Below are 24,669 nucleotides of genomic sequence, written 5' to 3' on the forward strand. Positions count from 1 at the left end.
CCTCGGGTCTGTGGAATCGTATCGGAAGGTTAATTAGGGCTTGCACGCAGTTAATTGCACAGGGTGTAGGAGTACGTCTACGTGAGCGAGCAGCGCGGAGGTAAGGTAGGTAGGGTACTAGTTTGTAGGGCAGCAGCAAACAAAATGTAAATGCAAAGCAAGGTATTAACTTAGCAGCTCTCCCCGACTTTTGTTTTCCATATTTTACCGGAAATGAGTGCACGCAGAGTTATTAGTGCACTTAAGAAAAAAAAAAATCTAGTAGACTGATAATTTGCTTGCCTATTGATTATTTCTTGACAGCAAACATTCCCATTATCTTATTTTCCGGAGTTCTGAACATCTAAAAAGTGGCATACTGACTTCCATTTGTAACTCTGAGGTGGCCTTTTGCACTTTAAAGGAACAGCATGTTCTGCAGAACCTATTTCTTTGCAGTGCACATGGACCCCTAAGCTCTTATAAATAAGAACAAAATAAATGTAAAAGAAAAAAAAAATCACACGCAGATTATGTGTGTTGACATTGGTTGTTCTTAAAAGCTTTCTTCACAGCTTTTTTCTAGCATGAATGTTTTAATTTCTTTGCTACCAGACTTACGTAATACCATGTTATTTTTTGTTCCTTCTGATCGGGGATTGTGTATCTATTTTGATTTCTTTTATACTTTTACTTTTCATCTACTTTTGTTTAGTAATTTTTTGGAAGTTTTTAATACATCTTGGTCAAGAGCAAAATTCTGTAGTTCTCCCAATGGCATACATTAACATTACCTTGGGCTACAGGAACGTTAAGTTGTTGACAGCTTCAGGTACAGAGCTGCCTAACCTCTGCTCTCCAGACGATAGTTTATCACTTCAGGCTATACAGGCTCTTAAAGATGGTTGGGGTTTTTTTGGCAGTCAACCTTTGGGCAGCCGTCTTTAACTTCATGTGCTGTGTTTCTTTTGATAACTTTGGAGGATGACGTGGCTGTGTTGCCAGAGACTTGCATTATCATTTTACCCTAGGCTATTTCTCTAGTACTTCCTGGATTTTGGTTTTTTTTGTTGAAGGTCGGAACACTAATTTAGACCCCAGGTGAGGATGCAATTTGAAAATGTCATGGAAGCCCAAACTAATTTTTTTTTTAACTTCTGAAGAAAAATATAGTTATTGGCAAAAAAGATCACTACTGTCTCCTTGTTCTGGCTATATTCTCAGTTTGATCTAATTTTATTTAGTGGTTACTTCTGTACCTTACCTTTTCTCACTCAGTTTTGGAGATTTTTTCCATGGTTTTCAGTGTTCTCTTGCAAAAGCAAAGGGGGTTTTTAGTTGTAATAATTTGAAACTAAATTCATTTTGACTATGTTTAGTTTCAGGGTTGTTCACAAGAGCATCTTGTTGATGTTGGTCTCTCTGTTGGTCCACAGAAATTTCATTTGATGTTTTATATCTCCCATTGTACATGTGGACTAGAAGTAATTGTGTATGTTCTTTCTTAAATCCATTCAAGATGTTCAGTGCTGTGTCTTTCCCTGTGTTGGCTAAGTGGTCATTATAGACCAGTCATGACAAATTAAAAGGTGATTAAACAAGGTCAGCAATAAATTGCATCTGTCCCTTGACAGTGCTGGATTGCAAAATCATAGAATCATAGCATCAGTAAGGTTGGAAAAGACCTCTAAGATCATCGAGTCCAACCATCAACTCAACACCACCATGCCCACTAAATCATGTCCCTAAATGGTAGGTATAGTTTGTAGAATGAATATTAGAAATGCTGCTTAGCACTCAAAGACAGACTTTTAGAATGGTTGTGATAGTAGAGAACAGAAACTCTTTTAATTTCCATGATATTGCATCTTGAGCTTAATGAATGCTTTATGAACCACGCTTCCAAATTTGCTGTGTGACTGTGCTTTATAATTGCTGGTGCATATAGTCCGACACAGAGAATGCGTAAGTAGCACTGAATAAAGCAGACACTCTGCAGATACTAAAAAAAAAGCCACAAACCAACAACTTTTATTATGAGTTGGATGATACCTTGCATAAATTATTATTTTAGTGGCTTGAAAGTTATGTATTTTTGATGGCTGGAGAATGAAGAATGTAAAGTATGTGTTACAATGGAATATGTCTGTGGTACTTCACTAAGAGACTATGTACTAATAGGCCTAAATTGAGGGTAAAGCAACATGAGATGTTAACTTGTAGCACTAAATGCCTTGTGGCTTCTCTAGAAATCTGAGAGCCGAAGCTTGTACCTTTTCATGTGCAGGTGATATAAACCTGTACATGACAGGTGTATAAGTCACTAAGTACTGGCAGAAACCACTGGTAGTGCCAAAGTATCCGAGAGAGCCAGTAATATGCTGGTTACTTGGGGAGAAAGCATCACTTCAAAATAGCCAAGTGCTGTTTTGAATCTGCTTCGGAATATACTTGAAATGGAAGCATACAGTTCGATTCATTTCCGTGGTTATTAATGTGCTCATTCTGGCTTGTGTAATTAGGTTGGAAATAGAGTATAGACCATTAAAAATGCAACAATGAAGTTTGTGTTAGTGAATGTTAAGTTGCTACCTCTTATACTTGATTATGTGTGTGGAGGTAAATAGTGGTTTTTTTCTCTTCAATCAGATCACCCAGAAGACACAATGAGTGTTAAAGCTTTCAAGCTCGTTTCTGCTGTTGAGCGGGAGGTGTTAATGGGAGACAAAAATTACATCAACATCGAATGCATTGAGTGTTGTGGAAAGAACCTCTATATTGGAACCAATGACTGCTTTATCTATCACTTTCTGTTGGATGAAAAAGTCTCAACAGCTGGAAAAATAACTTTTGCTGCCACCAAGCAACTGCATAAATACCTGGGCTTGAAGAAGCCTGTGAGTGAGTTGAAAGCAGCCTCTGCCCTCACCAGGCTGCTTGTGCTTTGCGACAACACGATAACACTAGTTAACATGGTGAACTTGGAACCCGTCCCCACTGGTGCTAGAATCAAAGGAGCTGTGACATTCGCATTAAATGAAAACCCTGTGAGTGGGGATCCTTTTTGTGTCGAAGTCTGCATTATCTCGGTCAAGCGGCGGACCATTCAAATGTTCATGGTGTTTGAAGACAGAGTCCAGATAGTGAAGGAAGTGTTTACTCCAGAGCAACCCTGTGCTGTGGCTGTAGATGGTTATTACTTATGTCTTGCACTTACTACACAATATATCATTTTGAATTATAATACTGGCGTCTCCCAGGATCTATTTCCTTATTGCAGTGATGAGAAACGGCCAATTGTGAAAAGGATAGGCAGACAAGAGTTTCTGTTGGCTGGCCCCGGAGGCCTAGGTGAGACTAAGGATTGTAATTTTTTTCCAATTTTTTTAACTTTTCTCTCTTGATTTCTCTCAATTTGGGAAGCAAAGCTTAACTAATTAAGTGTTGTGCACAATAATGATAATTTTCTTCACAGGGCTGTACTGGAATGTTGAGATAAAAAGATAGATGGTAAATTTTTGGTACTAAGTATTATTATAACTCTCCTGCTTTTTCAATGCACAAAAATCTGATTATTTGTATTTTAATTGTGTCTGTAGAAAGCTTCATTTCTGTATAGACAGCTAACAGTAGTAGTTTCTTGCAGCCCAGAGTAAAAAAATAGGTTGGTACCAAGTGAAACTTCAGGGGTTGATAGCCTCTCTCTAGTGACTAGCTGGACTGCGTTTGAGGAGCCCCATGTTGCTATAAAATTGTTAAATTAGTGTAGACTAGTTAATTTTTTCCTCAGTTGCTATTCAGAGGAATTAATACAAAGTCCATTTTATAGATTGTAACAGATTCACAAATAGGTATGTTGTACTACCGTGCTAGTAAGAAATGTTAGTGGAAGTAAATTGTATCCTAACTCCTGTAGAAGTAAACTCTGTCCTAACTGTAGATGTTGTCAGATACTACACAGTTTTTATGCTCCCATTTGCTTAATTTTTTTAATAGTATTTTTCAGCTCTGTATTACAGAAAGTGATAGTTTAAGTATTGCAAAACCAAAATTAGATCATGTGAAATAATGCTCTTGTCTAATAGACAGATGATTGTATGGACTACTGCTGCTGTAATCTGTCTAAATCAACAATATACTGTGAGGTCAGTAATCTTGAGCTTTTTTTGGAAAAGCTGCAATATCCCAGAGTTGACAGACCACAGGCAGAATGCTTTCATGCTGTTTGCCATATGACTCTCCATTTAGGAGATGCGGTTTATATATCTTCCCTGACACATTAGGAATAGCATGACACAAAGATCACAACTATTTAGGTCTTTAATTCAGGGATCTGCATGGGTTTTGGTGTTTTAATATAAATTCCGAAGAAAAGCAAGAGTACAGTTAGTTGTTTATATGGAAGTTTTGTCTTGTGACCAGAATGTGAGATGTACATCAACTCACCAGTTTTTCTTGAAAGAAGTAGAGACTCATTAGAATATCAGTTCATGCAAATTAAAGATGTTCCAAGATGAATTTGTTTTTTCAGACGTAGGGCTTTTCTAAGTCATCTTGGTTGCCTACTTCTTTCTGAAACTGTTAGTTACTTGAAATGTGGATGTGTATTTGTGGACATTAACCGTTTTAGTAGTGCTATGAAAGTTAAAATTTGTGAATTGACTTGTCTGAAAGTATTCCCTTTTGACATGTTTCTAAGGAGATCTCATTCTTACTTTAATCTTTATCTTTTTAGGAATGTCAAACCAGATTCTGTTCAACTGGTTCATTTCTTTTTTGAAATGCAGAAGAATAGCTACACTTTCAAAAGCATAATTGCATTGAGTCATAAAGTAGAATTTTATTTAGTCCTACTTTTGCTTTTATCTGGTATCCTGGAAGAGAGCTATACAATAAGACCTTTACTCATAAAATTCAACATCCTTGTGTAAATAGATTGTCCTGGGGTTAAAATATCAGATATGTGATACTTTAAACAAATGCACTTCTGCAGCTCTAAACGTGCTATAAACTTCCCTTTTTCCCATAATACAGGCAAAGTCTACTTTGTACTAGCTCAGAAACCTTACAAAGACTGCTTGCTATGGATTGTATAGTTTTTCCTTGCCTAATTCAGCTTGTGTTTTTGTTTTGTATTTTTCTTAATCATCTGTTCTCTATTCCCTCCCCACTGTTGTTTTGATTAATATTATCCATCTTGCTGTTCTTCCTTGGTAAAATTCTTAGTGTCTTTAACACTTGTCTCTGAAGTTGTGAAGATGGTTGAGCACCTTTATATATAAGCATTGTATATCTTGGCATTTGAGGTAGGCCTCTGCTGTAAAGTGAATGGACTTGAAAAGGCTTGATGTAAGTCTTCAATTCTAATTTTGGTTTGCTTTTGTATGTCTTATTGGTTAAGACATGTTCGTTTGGCACTTGGTAGAGCATCTATGCTAAATTCAGCCTCTTTTACTGAGGTGGATGTATTCTGCATTAATATATTTGGCTTTATAGTGTTTGAAGTTTCTTGGGTATGTAACTTTTTTCTTTACCTGGACTCTTCACATTTAAAACTGATTGTTAGAATTGTTCATAGTTGATCCATAGACTTAGCCATTGGGTACTTTGTTGGCTCTGCTTGTAGTTAGTGTATAGGTCATTCTTTCAAAGGGAGGAGGAACTTCATTTTTGGTGCATCTTCATTCTGTCTGGTAATTAGTTCGTTCAGAATTGAAAATCAATTCTTTCTGATTATGTATGAAACTATGCTTACCAAAACTCAGTTTTTCATTTCGTGAAGCTCTTGTGGCATGTTTCTAATCAGATGTCCTGCCGTACAGAGGCCTTAAGTTTTCAAAATTTCAGCAAACACTTCTTGCATATTGGCACAGGGTGCGCTTCCTAGCACCAGCTGGAGCAAGTACCCCAAAACATCAGAGGCCTTGATTCAGACCAAGCTCCCAAGGGAGGGTGCAGCTCTTCAGGTCTTGAGCTGAAGGAAGCGCCTGGTGCATCTTGCTGAGACTGGGGCAGGGGGAAATTTTGTCCTTGCCTGCAGGAGGTGTGTGCTTGGTTGAGGATTTGTGTTGCCAAGTAAAGGAGATACAGGAGGAGGTCAGCAGAGTGCACGGCATCAGAGATGAAAAAAAGAAATTGAATCTTCTCCAGGACCCAGGTATGAGCCTGAACCCCCAACTGTACTGAGGGAAGGGCAGGTTGAGTCTCTGCTTGTTCTGCAACAGCAAAGGCTGGAAACTTGTGACTTCTCATAAAAGGAAGAACTCTCCTTCTCTACCTGCAGACCTGCATCTATAGAGTATGTTCAGTGCTCTGGTAGCAGATGAGAAGCAGGAAGCTCTGTCCAACAAATCATCTGAGCCTGTACAATGCAGTAGCACCAGGAGGAGTTAGCGAGTGATAGCAGTGGGAGACTCCCTCATATTGGAGATGGAGATTTTCTCATCAATCCTGCTGGTGAGGAAGAACAACTTGAGGAGGAGTGGGTGGATCGTGCAGGTCACCAACTGGTTGCACAACTTGTGGTGATGAGGGACTTGGCTTTTATGACTATGGATCCCTATTTAAGGAGGAGATGGGATCCACCAGGCCAAGTGAGGCAAAAGTGTTTTTGTGCACAGGCTGACCAACCTGGTGAGGAGAATTTAAACTAGGAATGGTGGTTGTAGTCTGAGTTGGCAAACAGAGTGCAGGATGAGAGACTTCGTTATCAATAAACAGGGCTGAAGAGGCCCTGCTTCAGGCATATGCACACAAAGAAGTGTGTACAAAACAACATAATGGTAAAAGCTCTCACTTTTTCTGGGAAATCAGCTCAGCTATGTGTTAACAGCTGAGGTGGGGGTTACCCATTACATGAGAGCATCAGGAATGTGTGGTGGTGTACCTTGGGACAAAGGAGGAAGCAGCTGAGAGTTTATGGGTTAGGGTTAGAGGGCAGACTAACATGGGTGACATTGTGGTGACTGTCTGCTACATGTTTATCAGGAGGCAGACGTAGGTAAGGCCTTCTTCGGATAACAGAGAGAAACATACATTTGCAGGCCCTGGTTCTTAGGGGGCACTTGAACCACTCCAGTACCTGCTAGAGGGGCAGCACAGCAGGGCACAAGCAGTCCAGGAGATTTCTAGAGTGCATTGGTGTTAACTTCTTGACACGGGTGACTGAGGAGCTGATGAGGGGATGTGCTCTGTTGAACCTGGTTAGGGCTGTAAAAGTCAGGGGAGCAGCCTTGCTGCAGTGTCCATGAGACGGTGAAGTTCAGGATCCTGAGGGAAGGTAACAAGGCAAAAAGACCACAAGCCTGGACAGCAGGATAGCAGATTTTGGTTTGTTCAGGATCTGCTTGAAAGAATCCCGTGGGATATGGTCCTGGAGAGAAGGACTACCTCTTCCAAGTTAAAGAGTGGTCCGTCGCAATGAGCAGGAAAACAAGCAAAGGTGGCAGGAGGCCTGCGTTAATGGACAAGCAGCTCAAGATATACGAAGGACAAGAATGTAATTTGGAGTAATCAACATGGATTGACAGAAGGGAGATTGCCTGACCAGCGTGATAGTCTTCTATGGTTAGATGCCTAGCTTGGTGGACGAGGGGAGAGCAGTGATATTGTGAACTTCAACAAGGCTTGACACTGCTTCCCATAACATCCTTATAGACAAACAGATGAAGAATGAACTAGAGAAACAGTGAGGTGGACTGAAAGCCTGGCTCAAAATTTTGTAGTCAGCAGCACAAAGTCCAGCTGGAGGCCAGTCACTGGTCGTGTACCCCAGGGGGCTGATAGTGAGGTCAATACTAGCATCTTCATTAACAACATGGATGGTGGGGCAGAGTGTACCTTCAGCGAGTTTGCAGATGATACAACAGTGGGAGGAGTGACTGATAGGGGATAATGTTGCCATTCAGAGGGACCTTGGCAGGCTGGAGAAATGAGCTGACAGGAACCTCATGAAATTCAGCAAAGGGAAATGTCAAGACCTGAACCTAGGGAGGGACAGCTCCATGCACCAGTACAAACTGGGGGCTGACTGGCTGGAAAGCAGCTTTGCAGAGAGGGACCTGGGGGCTGCAGTGGGCAAAGTGACCATGAGCCAAAAATGTGTCCTTGTGGCAAAGACGTCCAACAGCCTACTGGGTTGCGTTTAGTGGTGGACTTAGTAGTGTTAGGTTAACGGTTGGACTCAATGATCTTAAGGGTCTTTTCCAACCTAAACGATTCTGTTGGGAAAAGTGATGCCAGCAGGTTGAGAGAGGCAATTTTTCCCCTCAGTCCTAGTGAGACCATGTTTGGAGCGCTGGGTCCAGTTCTGGGCTCCCCAGAATGGCATGGACATACTGGAGTAAATACACTGAAGCAGCAGAAAGACAACTAAGTGATTGGAGCACCTCATATGTGGAGAGGCTGAGAATGCTGGGACTGTTAATTCTGAAGAAGAAAATGCTTGCAGAGATCTCATCAACATATATGGGGAGGGTAAAGAAGATAGAGCCAGACTGCTCAGTGGTATTGTATCCAGTGAAAGGATGGAAGGCGGTCGGTACAAACTGAAACACAGGAAATTCTACATAAACATAAGAAAACTAATTCCTCATTGTGATGGTGATCAAACTAGGAAACAGGTCCTGGAGAGGATGTGGAGTCTGTTCTTAAAGATACTCAAAACCTGACTGGGCGAGGTCTTGAGGAACCTGTTCTAGTTGACCCTGCTTTGAGCAGGGAAGTTGGACTAGAGAATCTCCAGAGGTCCCTTCCTGCTTCAACTATTCCATTACTTTAATAAGTAGAAAAATACAGATTTTAAATACCTAATTCTAGTTTATTCCTTTTGCTTTTCCAGAATAAACTCTTCTCAGTGGTGCATGGTTTGAACGGTTGTATAGTGATTGAGTAGACTACAAATGGAGTTGGAGAACTGAGCCTTATAGGCTCATAAAAAGCACAAGGTACTAAGCAGAATGACTCATAGGAGGTTATGCCGTGCCTTTTTCTCATAGCTGATGACACTTCACAAAGCAGGGTAGTCAGCAGTAACCAGCATGTTCCCTTCTTGTTTTCACCCACTCGTAGTGTTCCTCATGCTGTCAACTTTCATGATAACTGAAAGTTTTCATATTCCTTTTTAAACAAGTAATAATAACAATAAAGAAGATTTTTTTTCAATTTTTACAGATATTTTCACTGAGAAGCTTTTTTTTAAAAACAAACAAACAAAATCTACACTCTATTGCACAAAGTCCTGAGTAACCTGATCTAAGTTGGTCTTGCTTTGAGCGTGGCGGGGCTGGACTGGATGCACTTCAGAAATCCTTTCTGACTTAAATTATTCTATGATTCTATAAATTTCTAGATCTCTTGGTGCTGAAAACAGCGTAGCTGTTTTGGGTAACTCTTGTAACCTTTGGATAGCGTATGCATTTTTAATACGGAATTGATTACAGGCTTCATCTCAGTTTCATCAAACGCATTCCTGTACAAAAGGCCGTGGTTTCTGAATATAGTTGTCATGTTTGTTGTTATCCTTAGGTGAGAGCTGGATGAAGACAGAAAATGCATCATTCTGCCACAGAATTCTACCACACCTAGCCATTGAGGGCAGAGGGATGTAGAGGGACATTGACTTGGAAAAGTACTGTGCATTGCTCTGCATACCCTTTCACTTCCATAAAGGATTTTTTAAAATTGCCTAAAAAAGAGCTTTAAGTCATTTTAAAAAAAAAGTTTTTAAAATCAGGTTTTTATAATATTTTTTTGAGAATGTCAGAGGAATAGAAAATTCTAAGAATTAATATTTCAAATATAGTTAGCCCTGAGTTTACTACTGGGTAGTATGTATTTAACTCAAGTTTTCTCCCACTTTTTGAAATGGGATTATAGCACAGAGTAACAACTAGAAGGCATTAAAAATGGATAGTGCAGCCTGCCTGGCATAAAATTCCACTTCTGGTCCATAAGAATATTAAGATTTATAGAGGAAATCGGGAATTATATATTATGGCAAAAAAAGGTATTTTCTGTAAGGTGCTCTCATTGAAAAGCTGATCATTATAGTGAAAAAGCAAATAGCATTACTTGCTAATAGTCAGATGTGAAATTTTAATTTTGTGTTGCACCCTTAGTCAAGGGCTGATCATTTCAAAGCTGCTATAAAGGATCCAGAAGCTTAATCTCTACACCAGTTTTGTAAAAATCTACAACCTTCTGTTTTCCCTTTTTTACCACCACCCCCCCCCCAGGATGGTCCTCCTACCCAGCTACCCGTACCTCATTATCCTCTGTTTGGAAGAGATTTTGTAAATTGAATAACATAATCTTTTAATCTCCTCTGTCCTTTAGAGCTCAGACTTACTCTAGCAGCTGTCAAGTGGCTCATTTCTGCTGAAGAACAATTTTCATGGGCGTGTCTTTTTAATGGCACGAGAATACTGGTTTTAAGGGGGATGCATTCATGTTTAGAACAGAAGTTTACATAGTGCTTTAGTATGGCTTAGCTGGCAAAGGGTTACTGAACTAGGTCTGAAAACTTTGACTGGAGTTTTTCTTCAATTAATGTCTCAGGAAGAATTGGGGAATACCAGGTAGCATAAATAGAATTTGGCGTGTGGTCCAAAAGTAAGTCAGATTTCTATTAAGCTAGGAGAAGAAAGAAGGACAGAATAGACAGGAGGAAAATAGTGGCAAAGAAAAACACTAATTACCTGAAGATTTAATATGGTTATTTTGAAGACATCATAGAAGGTATCATTGGGATATTAAAAAAAGTCTTTACTCTGTGCTTGGCTTTTGGGAAAATATGCTTCATATGCAGCCTCTGCATTTTTTTCAAATGATTGAAAACACAGATGCCTCACAGGAAGTGACTCGTCCCAAGGAGCCGGACCCTCATTCTGTGAAAATTTTGCTGTAGCAAAAGTGAAGAAGTACAAGTAAATGATTGTCTGTCAACTAAAATGCTCTTTAGACATTTGACACTACAAGGAACAAATATGTCTATATTGCCAGATAGGTCAGGTAGTCCAGGTCTGCGGCTCCTACTAAGGCAGTATTGTTTGAATGCTGGGTCTCACTAAATACTAGTGTTTTGAAATTAATTCAAACTACATGTCATAATTCTTATAAAAAATATCTGAAACTTACTGGAATAACTGCTAGTTTCTTTCAGTATTGCGTGCTCTTCAGTTTTTGGTGTTGTCTGCTTCTGTGGTGAAGGAGAAAGGAAAAAAAAAAAAAAAAATTGAACTGAACTAACCAACAGGTGTGTAAGGTCCAGGGAGGTGTGATGCACTATCGTCACGCCACCCGATACTGCATCTGTTCTTCTGAGACTTTTTGTTTCTGTACCTCGATACCCACGCTTCGTATTGGGAAAACAACAGTCTTCAACTAGCATGAGCCTCAGGCTTTGTTCTTCCCTTTTTGTAGGCATGTTTGCAACTGTAGATGGCATTTCACAGCGTGCCCCTGTGCACTGGTCAGAGAATGTGATTGGAGCAGCGTTGTGCTTTCCTTACGTGGTTGCTCTCGATGATGAGTTCATTACAGTGCACAGCATGCTGGACCAGCAGCAAAAGCAAACACTGCCTTTTAAAGAAGGTCACATTCTACAGGACTTTGAAGGTATTAATTCTGGAACAACCTCTGCTGTGGGCACAGTCGCTTCAGTTTGTTTTTTAAACAATATCTAGCAAGCACGTTAACTGTTGAAACTTTTATTGCAAATGCTTTCCTGATTAGATTCCTGCAGACTATGATAGGAAGACTTTAGTCATCCAAAATTCCACGCTTCAAACAAAATGTATGCTTATTAAATGTGCTCTAATTGTCAAGTTAATTGTCAGGTAGGAGTCTGTGGGGTTAGAGCTTTTTCTTGTAACTTAATTATTTCTTTCAAAGGAGCAGTGTTAATGTAATGCTACGAGTCAATAATTGTGAGCTACAGGTATTTGTCCATTGGCTATCCTGCAAAGTTCTAGCATCTTAAAAATTGTTCTTTTGTATTCCTTTCTAAAATAGCTGTGTAAGAGGCTTAAAAGGGGATATTTCATAAAGAATTGTTAAACAAAAAATACAAAAATTTATTTTGATCTGTTCTTCAATTAAGAACTCTTAAGTGTGGAATACATTGCATTGCTATTTTTTTCCAGGAGAGCTAAACACTCTAGCACTATGAACTGTATGTGACTTGCTACCTTTGATGTACAGCTTACAATTTTCTAATGTAAGCCTGTGGAAATATCTGACAGTTAAAAGTCTCTATTCTCTGGAATCTGGGCAATAGTTTCAGTGGTGACCTTTACAGCTTAGTTCATTATGAGGGATTATAGCCAGTTTCATTTACTCAGAGTGAAACAAAATCTGCTGTGAATAAATAAATTTACCATTATCTTTGTATTTCTGAGGTGCAACTTACAGGTAAACAATGCTATCTAGTAAGTATGGTAACAACAAAGATGAGTTTTGGAACTTTAACACTGTTTAGGTTCTTGTATCTCAAATAGTAAATCCTAAAGCTTATTTCTGAAATGTGTTTTTTCTGTAGAGAATATAAACTGAATATGTCTGTGTGCTCTGTCCAGGAAAGGTGATTGTTGCTACTAACAAGGGTGTGTATATCTTGGTGCCACTACCTTTGGAAAAACAGATTCAGGATCTTCTAGCTAGCCACAGAGTGGAAGAAGCCCTTGTTCTAGCAAAAGGAGCTCGAAGGAATATTCCAAAAGAGAAATTCCAGGTCTGTCCTTCCTTTAATTTTCATGAAAATATAAATTTCATGGTGGGGCCATGTATACCAATGGTCAAGTGACTGGAGAGGGTTGGGGAGGAATTTACATTGAGGAGAAGTCTAATACCTTTTATGGTTTCAGCCTGAGGAAATAGACTGCTGCTGAATTGGCTTGTGCTTGTAAGGTCTGTGATGTTGGCAGGGTTGAATGCTGCTGTTCTGCTGGGGTTTTGGTGTTGGTTTTTTTTTTCAAGTGTGTAACTTGAAAAAGCTGAAAACAAAACAAACCCGAAAAATTAGTGATAGAAAATCCACTGCGATGCTTCCTTAGTACTAGGTTAAGTTATTGCTATTGCTGTTGAAAAAAGTAAACTTTATTTCAAAAAAGAATTTCTAGGTTTTACTTTTTTATCGGAGATTCTCATCATATCCTAAACTCCACAGTAGTACAGCTTCGAAGTTAAGTGATGGGAAATCTAAAGCAAATATGTCCTACTTCCAAACTTGTACAAGTAGTACTTGTACTGGTATGTAACTGAATATTTAAGACTTTTGTGTGGAAAAGTATCTTAGTAACTCTTTGATTAGAGTGTTGATTAGAGATTTGTACTCATTTCCTTCTACCTCTGGTTTATATTACAATACATATTCTACTGTATTTGCTCCTATTTGTCATTTAGAGACTGAAACTTGGAAAAAGTAACATGAAATCTCTACTCACCCTGTAGGTGAATGAATATTTGACTTGGTTTCTTTCCTTTTATAAAAGCAAAATTTGATCTGTAACCTGCAGAAAATCTGGTTGTTTTTTTTTTTAATATACTTTGGAGAATTTTGTTGCCATTAAAATAGTATCTGTTGCATTACTTTCGGTTTGTTTAGGAAGATGCAAAGTTTGGAAACATGACTGGAAGTTACAGAATTGCAGTGGTCCAAAATGATTCAGTCTGTCAGGATTTTTTGTTTGTTTGTTTTAAAGTTCAAGAAGTTTCTAATTCCTTGTCATTTAAATTTTCAAGGCCCTTGAAAAGCAGTCATTAAATTAAATTAAATTTGTATCAGCTTTCATTTTGATCCTTAACTCCTCCGTTGAACGAACAGCTGGGAGGCTGCTGGAAATAAAAAGCTTGGCCAGAAAAGTGTTTCCATCCTTTTGCTAAGGTACAACTATCTGGAACTATTTGAAGCTGAAAAGTATTTAGCAAATACAGAGTTCAGTTACCAGCATGTTTTGCTTTGCATTTTCACTTCCAATTTTTCCTTTGCAATCTGTTTAAAGCAGCAAACTAAAATCTTGCTGTTGAGGACAGGATGTATGATCTAACCAATGCTGTCTTCTACGTATGATGACCTCTAATTCTCCAATTATTTCTTTCCAGTTTATGTAGATTTAGTGTTGGAGATGTCTTTCTGTGTTTTGCCACAGGATGAACTGCAATTCATTATGCAAAATATGTGATGTAAAATCTCATTCCTCCTAAGTTTTCTTGCATTTAGGATTTTTCTGTCTTTAGAATAAGTTACTTTCTGTTCGCATGTGTCTTATGAGCATAATGTCTGTCTCCCTGAAATTGCTGTTTCCAAGAATATTTTAAGTTCTTTCTAACTTAATGTGCTTTTAAGGGTGTTCAGTTACTTTGAGTCAATGTTACAGCTGAAAAACAGAAAATACATTACTTGCAAGCAAAATAGCCTGTTCTAGTTCTGGGCTGTATTTGCAAACTGATATTAACCAGCTTAAATTGATGGAGTCTCCCACTGACTCATATTAAAATGACTCAACTTGGCTTGGTTGTTGAGATGTTAGTCCAATTTTTCAGAGCTTCTCTGTAGTTGGAAATGTAACATGTTGAGCTTGCTTTCTAACGTGCCTCTGATACTTAATGCTGTCATTACAGGTTTGTTACAAGCACATCAGGCTTTCTTTTACTGTAGTCTCGCATAATATAAATCTGATGGAGTTCAACCAAATTACATGCCTTACATATGTCTTTTGCAACATTTCTTTGGCATACTTTAATGATCACATAGTCGCTCCTTTCTAACTCCTATCTAAGAGATATCTTCAGATAATAGGTATTAGATAGATAGATAATAGGTATCTTCTAATAGATATCTTTGGATATCTGTTTTGCAAGCTTTACTGATTCCTGAGTAGCTGACACTTTCAAGGCCTTATTTTGCCATTTTATACGAGCAGTGGGAAGGAATGTGTAGGTTTGGCATTAAGGCACTTGATCCAACCACTATAATTTATCCATACAGAAGAGTGATAGTAGTTGTCTGGTACATGTAGTATAGTGCCCCCTTTTGCACGTGCTGCTTTAATTTCTGCAGTTTGCAATGGCTGTTGCCATCTTACCTGTGACTTGAACTCAGTCGTGGCATTGTAGGACAGTTCTTGACAACATGGGTTTTTTCCTACAGTTCAATACTGCATTGTCATTGCATGCATACACAGGTGCATTCTCTCTCTTTATATCAGCAATATTGTATCAGCATATATATATATATATGCTGGTAATGCAGGATGATAGTGGGATTGAAACAGTAAAGTACTGTACTCTCAGAATTATTTGTACAGCCAATATTTAATTACTGGAAAGAAGCAGGTCATGCATTAGTAGCTCTAACTTCTTATTTAACCCGTGGTCCCTGCAGACTGCAAATTTCTCTCTGCCATATGAGGTGAAAATTCCTTTGTCTTTGAGCATCAAGAATTACTGCTAGGTAAAAAATGCTAAGCAAAAGTGTTGCAAGGAGATGACTTTGCTGGATATCATTTTTGGTAGAAGAATACAAAGGCCTTTCTACCATGCTACCATGAAGTGACTGAATACTACTTATTAATTTTTCAGGACAGCTGAAGTTTGCAGAAATCATGGTTGATGGTAGTGAAGACCTTGGTTAGATTGACACACATCTTGCATAGGTATCTCTCTTTTTTCCTTTTTTTTTTTTCTTCTCATTTCTTTTTAGTTACAAAAAACATTAATTGCACCCAAACCTGGCCAAAAGCCGAAGTGACTTTCTAGAAAAAATCTTTTTGGCAATCTAGTTGGTAATTCTTGATCATTTTAGAAATTATTTTTCTAGCAGTTGAGAGAATTAAGGCTTCACTATAGCTATCACAGCTTCAGCAGTCATCTTTCTGTTCTCTAGCGCTTTTTCAGATAAGAATTAATACAAATCTTATTTCATGTTTTTGTAGTTAGTTTTTTAATGTGAATTCAGTCAACAATATAGAATTTGCCTAAAGCACTTCAAGTCCTATGGTGGTTCTTCAAAAATGATAGGGGAATAAACAATGTGTTGAATTTTGACTGGGTGTAACTTAGTACCTTTTTAAAAGAATCCTATTGCAGTGTTCTGGCAAACAGGTCTGGAAGAACTCAAGATGATTTTTCTATCATAAATAAAAGTTAACTGTATGCAGTTGGCATATAGGTCTAGCCCATTTTTAAAAACCTGTGAGAAAGATAGAATATTGAATTTTCCACAGACAGTCTGGTCTGTTGCTTCCGTAGTCTTTACCACAGGACATCTTAATGTCTAGTGTTCATTTTGTCAGCTAAAAATCAACCTGGATACTCCCTATCCCATCACTGCATCTTTAAAAAGTTGGGAAGGCAACTGTCTGTAGACATTCTACAGTTTTTGTTGCGTGGCTTTAAGGGACAAGTGAAGATATGTTAACATTTAAATGAAAGTGAATACCACTTAATCAGTTCAAATTTAAAACTGATTCTTTGGGCCTATACTTACACTATCAACGAGCTCTTTTCAACTTCTAGTTGAACTTCTAGTTGAAAAGATTGCTGTACAGACTAAGCTCTACAATTAAAGCAGTATTTTCAGTGTCTTAGATCAATTCAAACTTAATTCCAATATCCTAATTCACTAAATATGTAAATATTAGTGGTCACTCCATTGCAAAGATTGAAAACAGACTTTAAAAAAAAAAAAAAAAACCAAACCAAAACCAACAACTTTTGATACTAGTTAGCAGGGTGAGAAATGTTTGTATTTCAACCCTCCCTGGAAAGTCTGAGGCCAGATTTTGAAGTTTTTGTGGTGCCACAAGATGCAGATAGTTGCAGATTGAAATCCTTTACCAGCATCCTTAAGAATGTGACCAGGTGGGTATTCTCAGTTGACAGATTACCATTTATTGATGTAATAACACAGTCGTAAATCCAAAATATTTTGGATATTTTGTGAATTAATCACCTGAGGTAGTTTTACTTTATTACTGTAATTAAATTCCCTTTTAGCTTTAATTAACTGTACTTTGAATTAGTACACTTGGATGTAAAGCATAGTAACATTAATTAATATGAAGATGTCATGAAGTATTGTTCGTTTATTTTTATACTGTTAACATTTGTCTGAAAAGGTGTGCCCGATAGCATTTCCGTCTGTTTCCCCTTCTCTCTCCCACACTGGGGAGGCAAGAAAAGTCCCACAACCTTACAAATCAATAGGTTTTAATGGCTTGCTAATGATCAAGATTAAGTATTGCCTTAAGATAATCCATTAGTAAAGCATGCACAGACTAAATGGACTTAAGCCAAGCTTTTCTCTTGGTAAATCCACAATCTTTAATCAAGGTGAAAAATCACCAATTAGAGTATCAGTCTACCATACTTGAGGCCTGACACTCTAGCAATTCCTGCCTTGATAATGTATCGCAGTTTCTCTGGGTATTTTCATTGAAAATGGGAGTCTGTTACTAATAACAGCATTCGTGTACACTGTTAAACATTAGAAAGCTGTATATTCATGAGAAGGTTGAAGGGAAAAACTGAGGGCATGTGGATGTAGCTAGGTGTATTTGCAAAATACCAGTGTTGTCACAAATGGTGGTTGTTTTGCGGAGCACAGTTTAGGTTCCTTGCTTTCAGTAGTTCTCTTTTGCCGTTGGAAATATTCCGGGCACGAGGGTTTCATTTAATCTCATGGTAACTAATTCAGATTAAATAAATACCTAGCATTTAAAGTAGTTTTGTGTTCTTTTTCTAGTGAACTACTTGTAAACTTTTTTCTGTCTAGGCATGACCTTAACAGTAAAAATTCATAACACATATCTTTTTGTATGGTTTACTTGTGGTCCTCTTTTTAACCGTATTTTTATGTACATTGCGTAATGTACTGCATACTGGATAGGTTGAACTGCTTTGGAAGTATTTTTATTTAAAAAAAAAAAAAAAAACCACACAAAAAAAATCCAAACTGGTAGAAGGTCAGAAATATGGTCATCAGCTAGGGATGAGACTATGAGAATCACCAGCAAGGTTGCTGCAGAAGTGAGGTGAGACGGGGAGAAAGCTGGCTGTGTGTGGTCTAGAGGGACCACCCTTGAGATTAAATCTTTTTTTGTGCCTGCTGGATCATGGGGAACTTCAAAGATGACTATTGGCTTTTACGTTTGCAAATACCACAGGCAAAAACTTGAGGCAAGTCAGACTGATGTTGAATAAGTTATTATTTGAATAAGAAAACTTAAACTTGCTATTTGTTGACTTTGCTTTTAGTAAGTGCTCATGAACAGTGTTGTGTTCATACACTTTTGTATAAGATACTGAGTCTGGGCAGCAGATTCAGTGTATTCAGGTACATACAATTTAAAATTTAGAGGATCAAGGCTCTATTTGGCATGTAACTTGACAGGTCTGGTTGAAGATCATGTGTTCAGTGGTTTTGGCAGGTAGTTATTGCAGTAGCAACTAGCACTATGTGAATAACTCCTTATAAATATAATAAACCTTTTTTCCCCACTTCTCTTTCATAGGTAATGTACAAACGAATCCTGCAGCAAGCAGGTTTTATACAGTTTGCACAGCTTCAGTTCCTTGAAGCAAAAGAACTCTTCAGGTAATTGTGTGACAAAAAATTCATTAATTTTTCTTCTTTAAATAAGGAGTTAGTGTTCTTGGTTTTAAAAACTTACTCGCTTGAATGTTTTTTTTTGATGCGGATGTGAGTTCACTGTGATAAAATGGTTTTGTTGGGGGTAAAAACAGAGTAATATTGAAACAACTTTATAACTGAAGAGTTAACGTAACTGATTTTTTTGGTAGGCTAACATACAGTAGCATTAAGGCTGTAATCTTGTCATCGAGTGTTGCATGTGTGGAGATTTTTTTACTTTATGCCCATGAAGGTCAAGGCTTTATTGTTGAGCCTATGCTGTAATTTACAGCATGAACATTGCCTGGTTCTTTTTCTTTTTTTTTTTTTTAAGAAAAAAAAACCTTTAACAAAAAGTTACAATTTAAATATTAGTTACAATTTAAATATTATTGACACAATTGCACTAATTTTTTTGAGGATGCTGATACTGAATTTGTTTTAACACTTGTTCTTCTAGGCCTTTTCCAGAAGACAGATTATTTGTTCTTGAAGTCTGTACTAACTTTTCTGATTTAGCTGTTTCAGCAGTCACTTGTTTACAAATTGACCTTGGTACTCCGCTTTCATTCAAAAAATGCTGCTTGTTATCTTTATTTTACCTGATAATGTCATTTCTGCTAGCCATGCCTCATTCTGTGATGGGGCGCTGTCCAGAGTTAGTGTAATCCATGCTGACCACATAAAATAACTCTACTTGTTATGTGCTGAAATTCACTTTAAATCACTTTAGAGTCTATGGAATAGGATTAAGGTTAGACAATTTTCTGTATATTGTAAGTGTGTACAGTATAGGAAAAAAGTTGTTCTTGGGTTTATGGAAATGTATCAAGGAAAGTAAAGCTTTGGGGAATGTTACTACTGATGAGGAACTTCACCATTTTGCCTCCTGCTCACCAGCATAGTGGGAGGCACTGGTCTTGAATGGGCACTGTACGCTAAGTGAAGATTAGGGAATGACAAAAAAGGCCTGAACAACATGTAGTGGCAATTTGTTTTGGCCACAACCACTTTCTGTATCACCCTGTAATTTTTGGCATTAGTGAGCAACTTGCAATCTTCCTCCTCCCTGTAGTCTTCCAAACACTAGACTGAATCACTGCTGTGTTGTGTATCTGAAGTAGAAGTACAAGCTGTACATAGTTAGGAATCCTTTACAAGGATCCAGCACAAGACAGACACAGATCTGTTGGAGCGGGTCCAGAGGAGGGCCATGAAAATGATCAGGGGGATGGAACACCTCTCCTATGAGGACAGGCTGAGAGAGTTGGGGTTGTTCAGCCTGGAGAAGAGAAGGCTTCGGGGAGACCTTATTGCAGCCTTTCAGTACTTAAAGGGGGCTTATAAGAAAGAAGGGGACAGACTTTTTAGCAGGGCCTGTTGCGAAAGGACAAGGAGTAGTGGTTTTAAACTAAAAGAGGGTAGATTTAGGCTAGATACAAGGAAGAAATTTTTTACGATGAGGGTGGTGAAACACTAGAACAGGTTGCCCAGAGAGGTGGTAGATGCCCCATACCTGGAAACATTCAAGGTCACATTGGACGGGGCTCTGAGCAACCTGATCTAGTTGAAGACGTCCCTGCCCATGGCAGGGGGATTGGACTGGATGACCTTTAAAGGTCCGTTCCAATCCAAACTATTCCACGATTCTAAAACATTCCCACAAAGTCCTTCCTTGTGGCTTTCCAATGGACTTTTTTTCAGTTTTTTCAGTGTAGCCAGCTTTGGTAAAATAGTTAGTTGAGGTTGTACTGGCTATAAAGTGTCTTCATTGTCTAGGTGTGGTTAGGTGGCCAGACTTGTATAGCTCTGCAGCTGTCTTGACTATGGCTGACACTTCAACTTTTTTTCTACCACTTTATTCCACCCTGCCTGCCAGTAATTCCCTGTGGGGTCTAATCTGGGGGCCCCATCTTGCTTGTAGTGGCCCAAGAATCTTCTAAAAGTAGTGAAGAGGGGGAAATGTATCCTGCGGGGAGCTCCAGCACCTCGTGGAAGGAGCCAAGATCAGTTATGCAGCCTCCATCCAACTAGCAGTCCATCTGACAAATGAACTTTAATGAACAGGATTTGTGGGAGCTCCTCTATAGAACGAACCATGCTTCACAAGAAAATGTGCTGTCCAGGCATGAATTTTGGAGCTGAGTCTGCATCGCAGGGTGTTCCCTTCCTCTAAAAGCTGCAACTCCAAACTGTTCATGAAGTCTGGTGGGGGGAGAAAGCAAAGATAAGTTTTCTATGCTTTTCTTCTGGCCAGCCATACATAAGCTATTCATAGTATTTTGGTGACTCTGAAAAACTCCTTATGGAATCCAGGTTCCCCGATTTTCAGCCTTGGTGAACACACCCCAGTTTGAGTAATATTTGGTTATGCCCCAATATACCTTCAAACAATCTTGTTCATTTTAGACTTACTGATGCTCAGAGGAAAAATGGGAAAGATGATGGCAGTCTATGCAAACACTTCCTCCCATCCCCATGTGTTGCTCTGCAGGTGTTTCAAGCTAATGTTAGTCAGAAATAATTTCTGTCTTAAAATGCCAAAAGGAAACTTGGTAACTGTCTGAGAAAAGATGGATTTAGCAGAGAAACAGAGTGGCAGCAGTACCTTCAAGAACTTGGTGCGACATGGGCCTACTTCTGGCCGAACATGAAGTGAGATTGTCTCACTCCTTATAAAATATCTGTCAGTTACAGGCTAGCAGGGGAAATTATTGTATTGGACTAAAGGTCTCATTTTCTTGCATCAATAATCCTCCTTGGATAACCTTGTCAAGATGCTCTTCTATCTTATGCTTAACTTCGTAGTTCTTAAATACTGAAACTTTTAAGAGGAATACTTTCCTGCTAAGTTCCTTTTGGTTACGCTGATACTTCTGAATACTGAAGAAGATTGACAAAAAGGAAGGAAGTGGTAGCTTTATTGAAACTCAAGTAGTTCCACAAAGGGAGGAGAACTTTCTTCAGCTGGATCCGTTAACCTTAAACTAAGTGAGCTGTCACAGTGAGGCTTCTGTTATAAGCAATAACAGAATTGTGATTGTGTTATATAGTTGTGATTTATATATTCTATTTTTGCTATTTCATATTGCTATCATTGCAGACTCACACACAGTTAGACCAAACAGCAATGTTTAGCAGGCCGTTTGCTGAATTCCAGATGTCTTGCTGAGATGTTGGTAGCTGTCACAGTAAAACCATTTCTCTCCAATGTGGTTGGTTATGTCCTTTCACTGGTTAGATGTTGCTTACAATCAGACATGCTAGATACTGGAACTTTTCTAAACTTTGTTGCTCTTTTTAACAAATCAAAATGTTAACTCTTTTCACAGTGTTGTCTTGCCTGGGAAAGGCTATAGAGTGACTTATATCTGAAGTCTCTCCTACACTGGAAAAGTTAAAAAATTGCTGGTACTTACACCTGGAGACATAAGAAGTAGGACTCAGTGTGAGATTTGCATCTTAAATGTTATTCAAGAATATAAGCTTCTATTACAGCCAGTGGGATCTAGGCAAAACAGCTAAATCAAACAGAGGCTTCTGTGACATCTCTGATATCTGTAAATTTAAGGGTCTGAATTTAGAACTAAGTTTCCTGAAAACTTGCAGATTCTGCCTGTTGCATTTTTTGTATATATGAAGCCCAAAAAGACCTAATGCAGAATTACTCAAAGGGAAGTTGCCTCTTAATATTGACAGCTTGAGTTGTCTTAAGAGCCCGTTTTCTACTTTGTGATAAGTTGCTAGCTATATTTTGCCAAACCTGAGATGTTAGAAGCTGAAGATTCAACTGTGTTTTTCAAGAGAGATGAGGTCCTTTGTAGCTGCTCCTAAACTGTTTCCTCCAAATGTGGTGGAAAGAGCCACAAGACGTCCACAGATCTCAGGAACCATAAGCCTTGAGATTAACGTCATGCAGGTGGGGTCATTGTTTAGTATTTGGTATTTTTCTGAAGACGTTTGTTCTGGATGATACTGTGCTTTTAAGGAGGCTGCTTGATTGCTGATTACTGTTGCTGTGGGGAGAGCAAAACTGTACAATGTGAGCTTGAGTCAGACCTGCTGAGGGAACCACTGGTGATTCACAGCCCAGGGTTTGGGCTAGCCTGAGTTGGAAGCTGGTTTTGATTCTCCTTTTGGAAACAGATGGTCATTAAGGCCAGAATCTGTGAAGTTGAGGTGAAGTAGCTGACTACTTCCTCATCTAAGAAAAGTTGGATGGTAGGATGAAAGGATGCAGAATCTACTGTAGAAGTTGGAAAATGTTTTAAAACTTATTAAAAGATGGCATGCTAAATATAACATTTTTAACTTCTTCATCTATCTCCATGGTCATAGTCTCCATCTCAAGCTTAGGCCATCTCCAAATACTTGGAGCATAGCCAGCAAGGGAACCAATGTTTATACTTGAATTTCCGTGGATTTATCAAGACTCCTTGCTTCTGCACTAATTTTTAGTAGCATGTTGATGTTATTCAAGTTATGGGTTAGCTTTTGTTCTAAAACAAATCAGTGAAGAACCTTGGAGGGGGTGGGGAAGAAATCTCTTCTTGCTTTAAATAGGATTGATTTTCCGGTGTAATACATCTCATGTAATATATTTTATCTGGTGGTCTTCAGGTCTTAAATTTTCATGAGTAGTTGGACTAGCCAAAGCTGCAGTTAGATTACTGTAATGAGTTCATACTGAAAGCCCAAGTGCTCTTTGAACCATCAGGTCTCGCTGCTGACAGAACTTGCTACTTCTTGGTTATTCTGCCTGTTAAAAAAAAGTCCTCATCTACTTGTGAGTTCCATCATAATGTAGATCTAAGAATTTCAAAACCAAATATCAAGTCTGAAAAGAGGAATTAAAAGGAAATTTCAGCTGCAGAAATCTGCAAAGTAGACATGAACACTTTACTCTTGGTTAGAGGCTGGCCTTTCTAGTGTAGAGGTGTTTTTTAGGCGGTAGGAGGTCTGTGTACGAATCGGAAAAACTTGCTGTTCAAACCTCTTCTCATGGGAAGGCTTCCCATGTTCAGATTTTTCTCTTTTGTGGTCCTCTATTGTTCGTGTTGCTGTTCCCATGCTTTGCAGTCACTAGGTTCTGGAACAGGATACTTGCTGCTTTTAAATGTGCTGTTGCTGCTGTCTCCCAGAATTTCGTTCTTCTGGTATAGATTTTTGTAGCCAAAGGACAGTAGTTACTTTTTTTAAAAGTTCTAAATAGGTGTTGCCATGGTGATGCTTCCTACTAGTTCATATTTCCTGGATGCTTTTGGAACTGTGTCTCTGGCAAGAAGTGAACAACTCAGGGCATGCCCCACTGCTTTAGTTACTTTACAACAGTAGGGAAGGGTTGAGCCTGCTTGTGAGGATCTTTCACACTTTACTGCCTGCAGAAATCTGCTGCTTCATCTATTTCCATGGTTATAACGTGTTTCTTTTTGGAATTCTTTCCAATCAAGGTTGTGAAGGGAAAGTCTTTTTGAGGTTGCTGATCATCGGATAGATAAGAACTATTTTTTAAAAGTTTTATGTGCAACAAAATAGTAACTAACCAGGGTTTCTTTTAGAGAACTGTGATTTTGATTTTTTTCAGCAACAGTATCTCCTGCATTTCAGGAATGCTCATCTTTAAAGATGAATTCTGAATAATGACTTTGACAGTGAAATAAAATATAAATCCTGATTTCCTGCTGTTCTTCTAAAGCAAGGCCTGGGAGGAGGAGTCGTTCTAGCTGTGAAAATTGGGGAGTTGTTTGCCATGTGTGAAGAAGTTTCTCCTTTTATTATTCTGTCACAACATGCATTCTTCAAATGCTTAAGGAATTTCTTTAATCTAGGCTGAAAGCAAAATGTTTTGCGTAGCATCTCTGTGTTACAACTTGCTCCTGGATAAAGTATAGATGCCCTTCACATGTGAAGTGGAAAAGCCACTCCATAGTATCTCACATAGATGTACGCCCAAGACCTATGCCTGTACAATAGACTGCTTGTTACTTATTGGTTAGACAGATGCATAATTAGTATCCATGGTTTGTTTTCAGAACCTCCTTAAGAAGTGAGCCGAAGGA

The 24,669-nt window shown here is 38.5% G+C and overlaps 1 protein-coding gene across 1 annotated transcript in view; it reads left to right on the forward strand.

Annotated features, from left to right (window-relative positions):
* The first annotated feature begins 2,645 nt into the window (after nt 1–2,645).
* Nucleotides 2,646–24,669, forward strand: part of TGFBRAP1 (transforming growth factor, beta receptor associated protein 1) — a 31,694-nt gene continuing 9,670 nt past the window's right edge. The window contains exons 1-4 of the mRNA XM_009577983.1: nt 2,646–3,330; nt 11,401–11,595; nt 12,555–12,709; nt 18,492–18,574. Of these exons, the coding sequence (XP_009576278.1) occupies nt 2,646–3,330; nt 11,401–11,595; nt 12,555–12,709; nt 18,492–18,574 (1,118 nt within the window). The remainder of the gene's footprint in view (nt 3,331–11,400; nt 11,596–12,554; nt 12,710–18,491; nt 18,575–24,669) is intronic.

The sequence above is a fragment of the Fulmarus glacialis genome, unplaced genomic scaffold (genome assembly GCF_000690835.1).
Source record: "Fulmarus glacialis isolate BGI_N327 unplaced genomic scaffold, ASM69083v1 scaffold7670, whole genome shotgun sequence".
NCBI classification, from domain to species: domain Eukaryota; kingdom Metazoa; phylum Chordata; class Aves; order Procellariiformes; family Procellariidae; genus Fulmarus; species Fulmarus glacialis.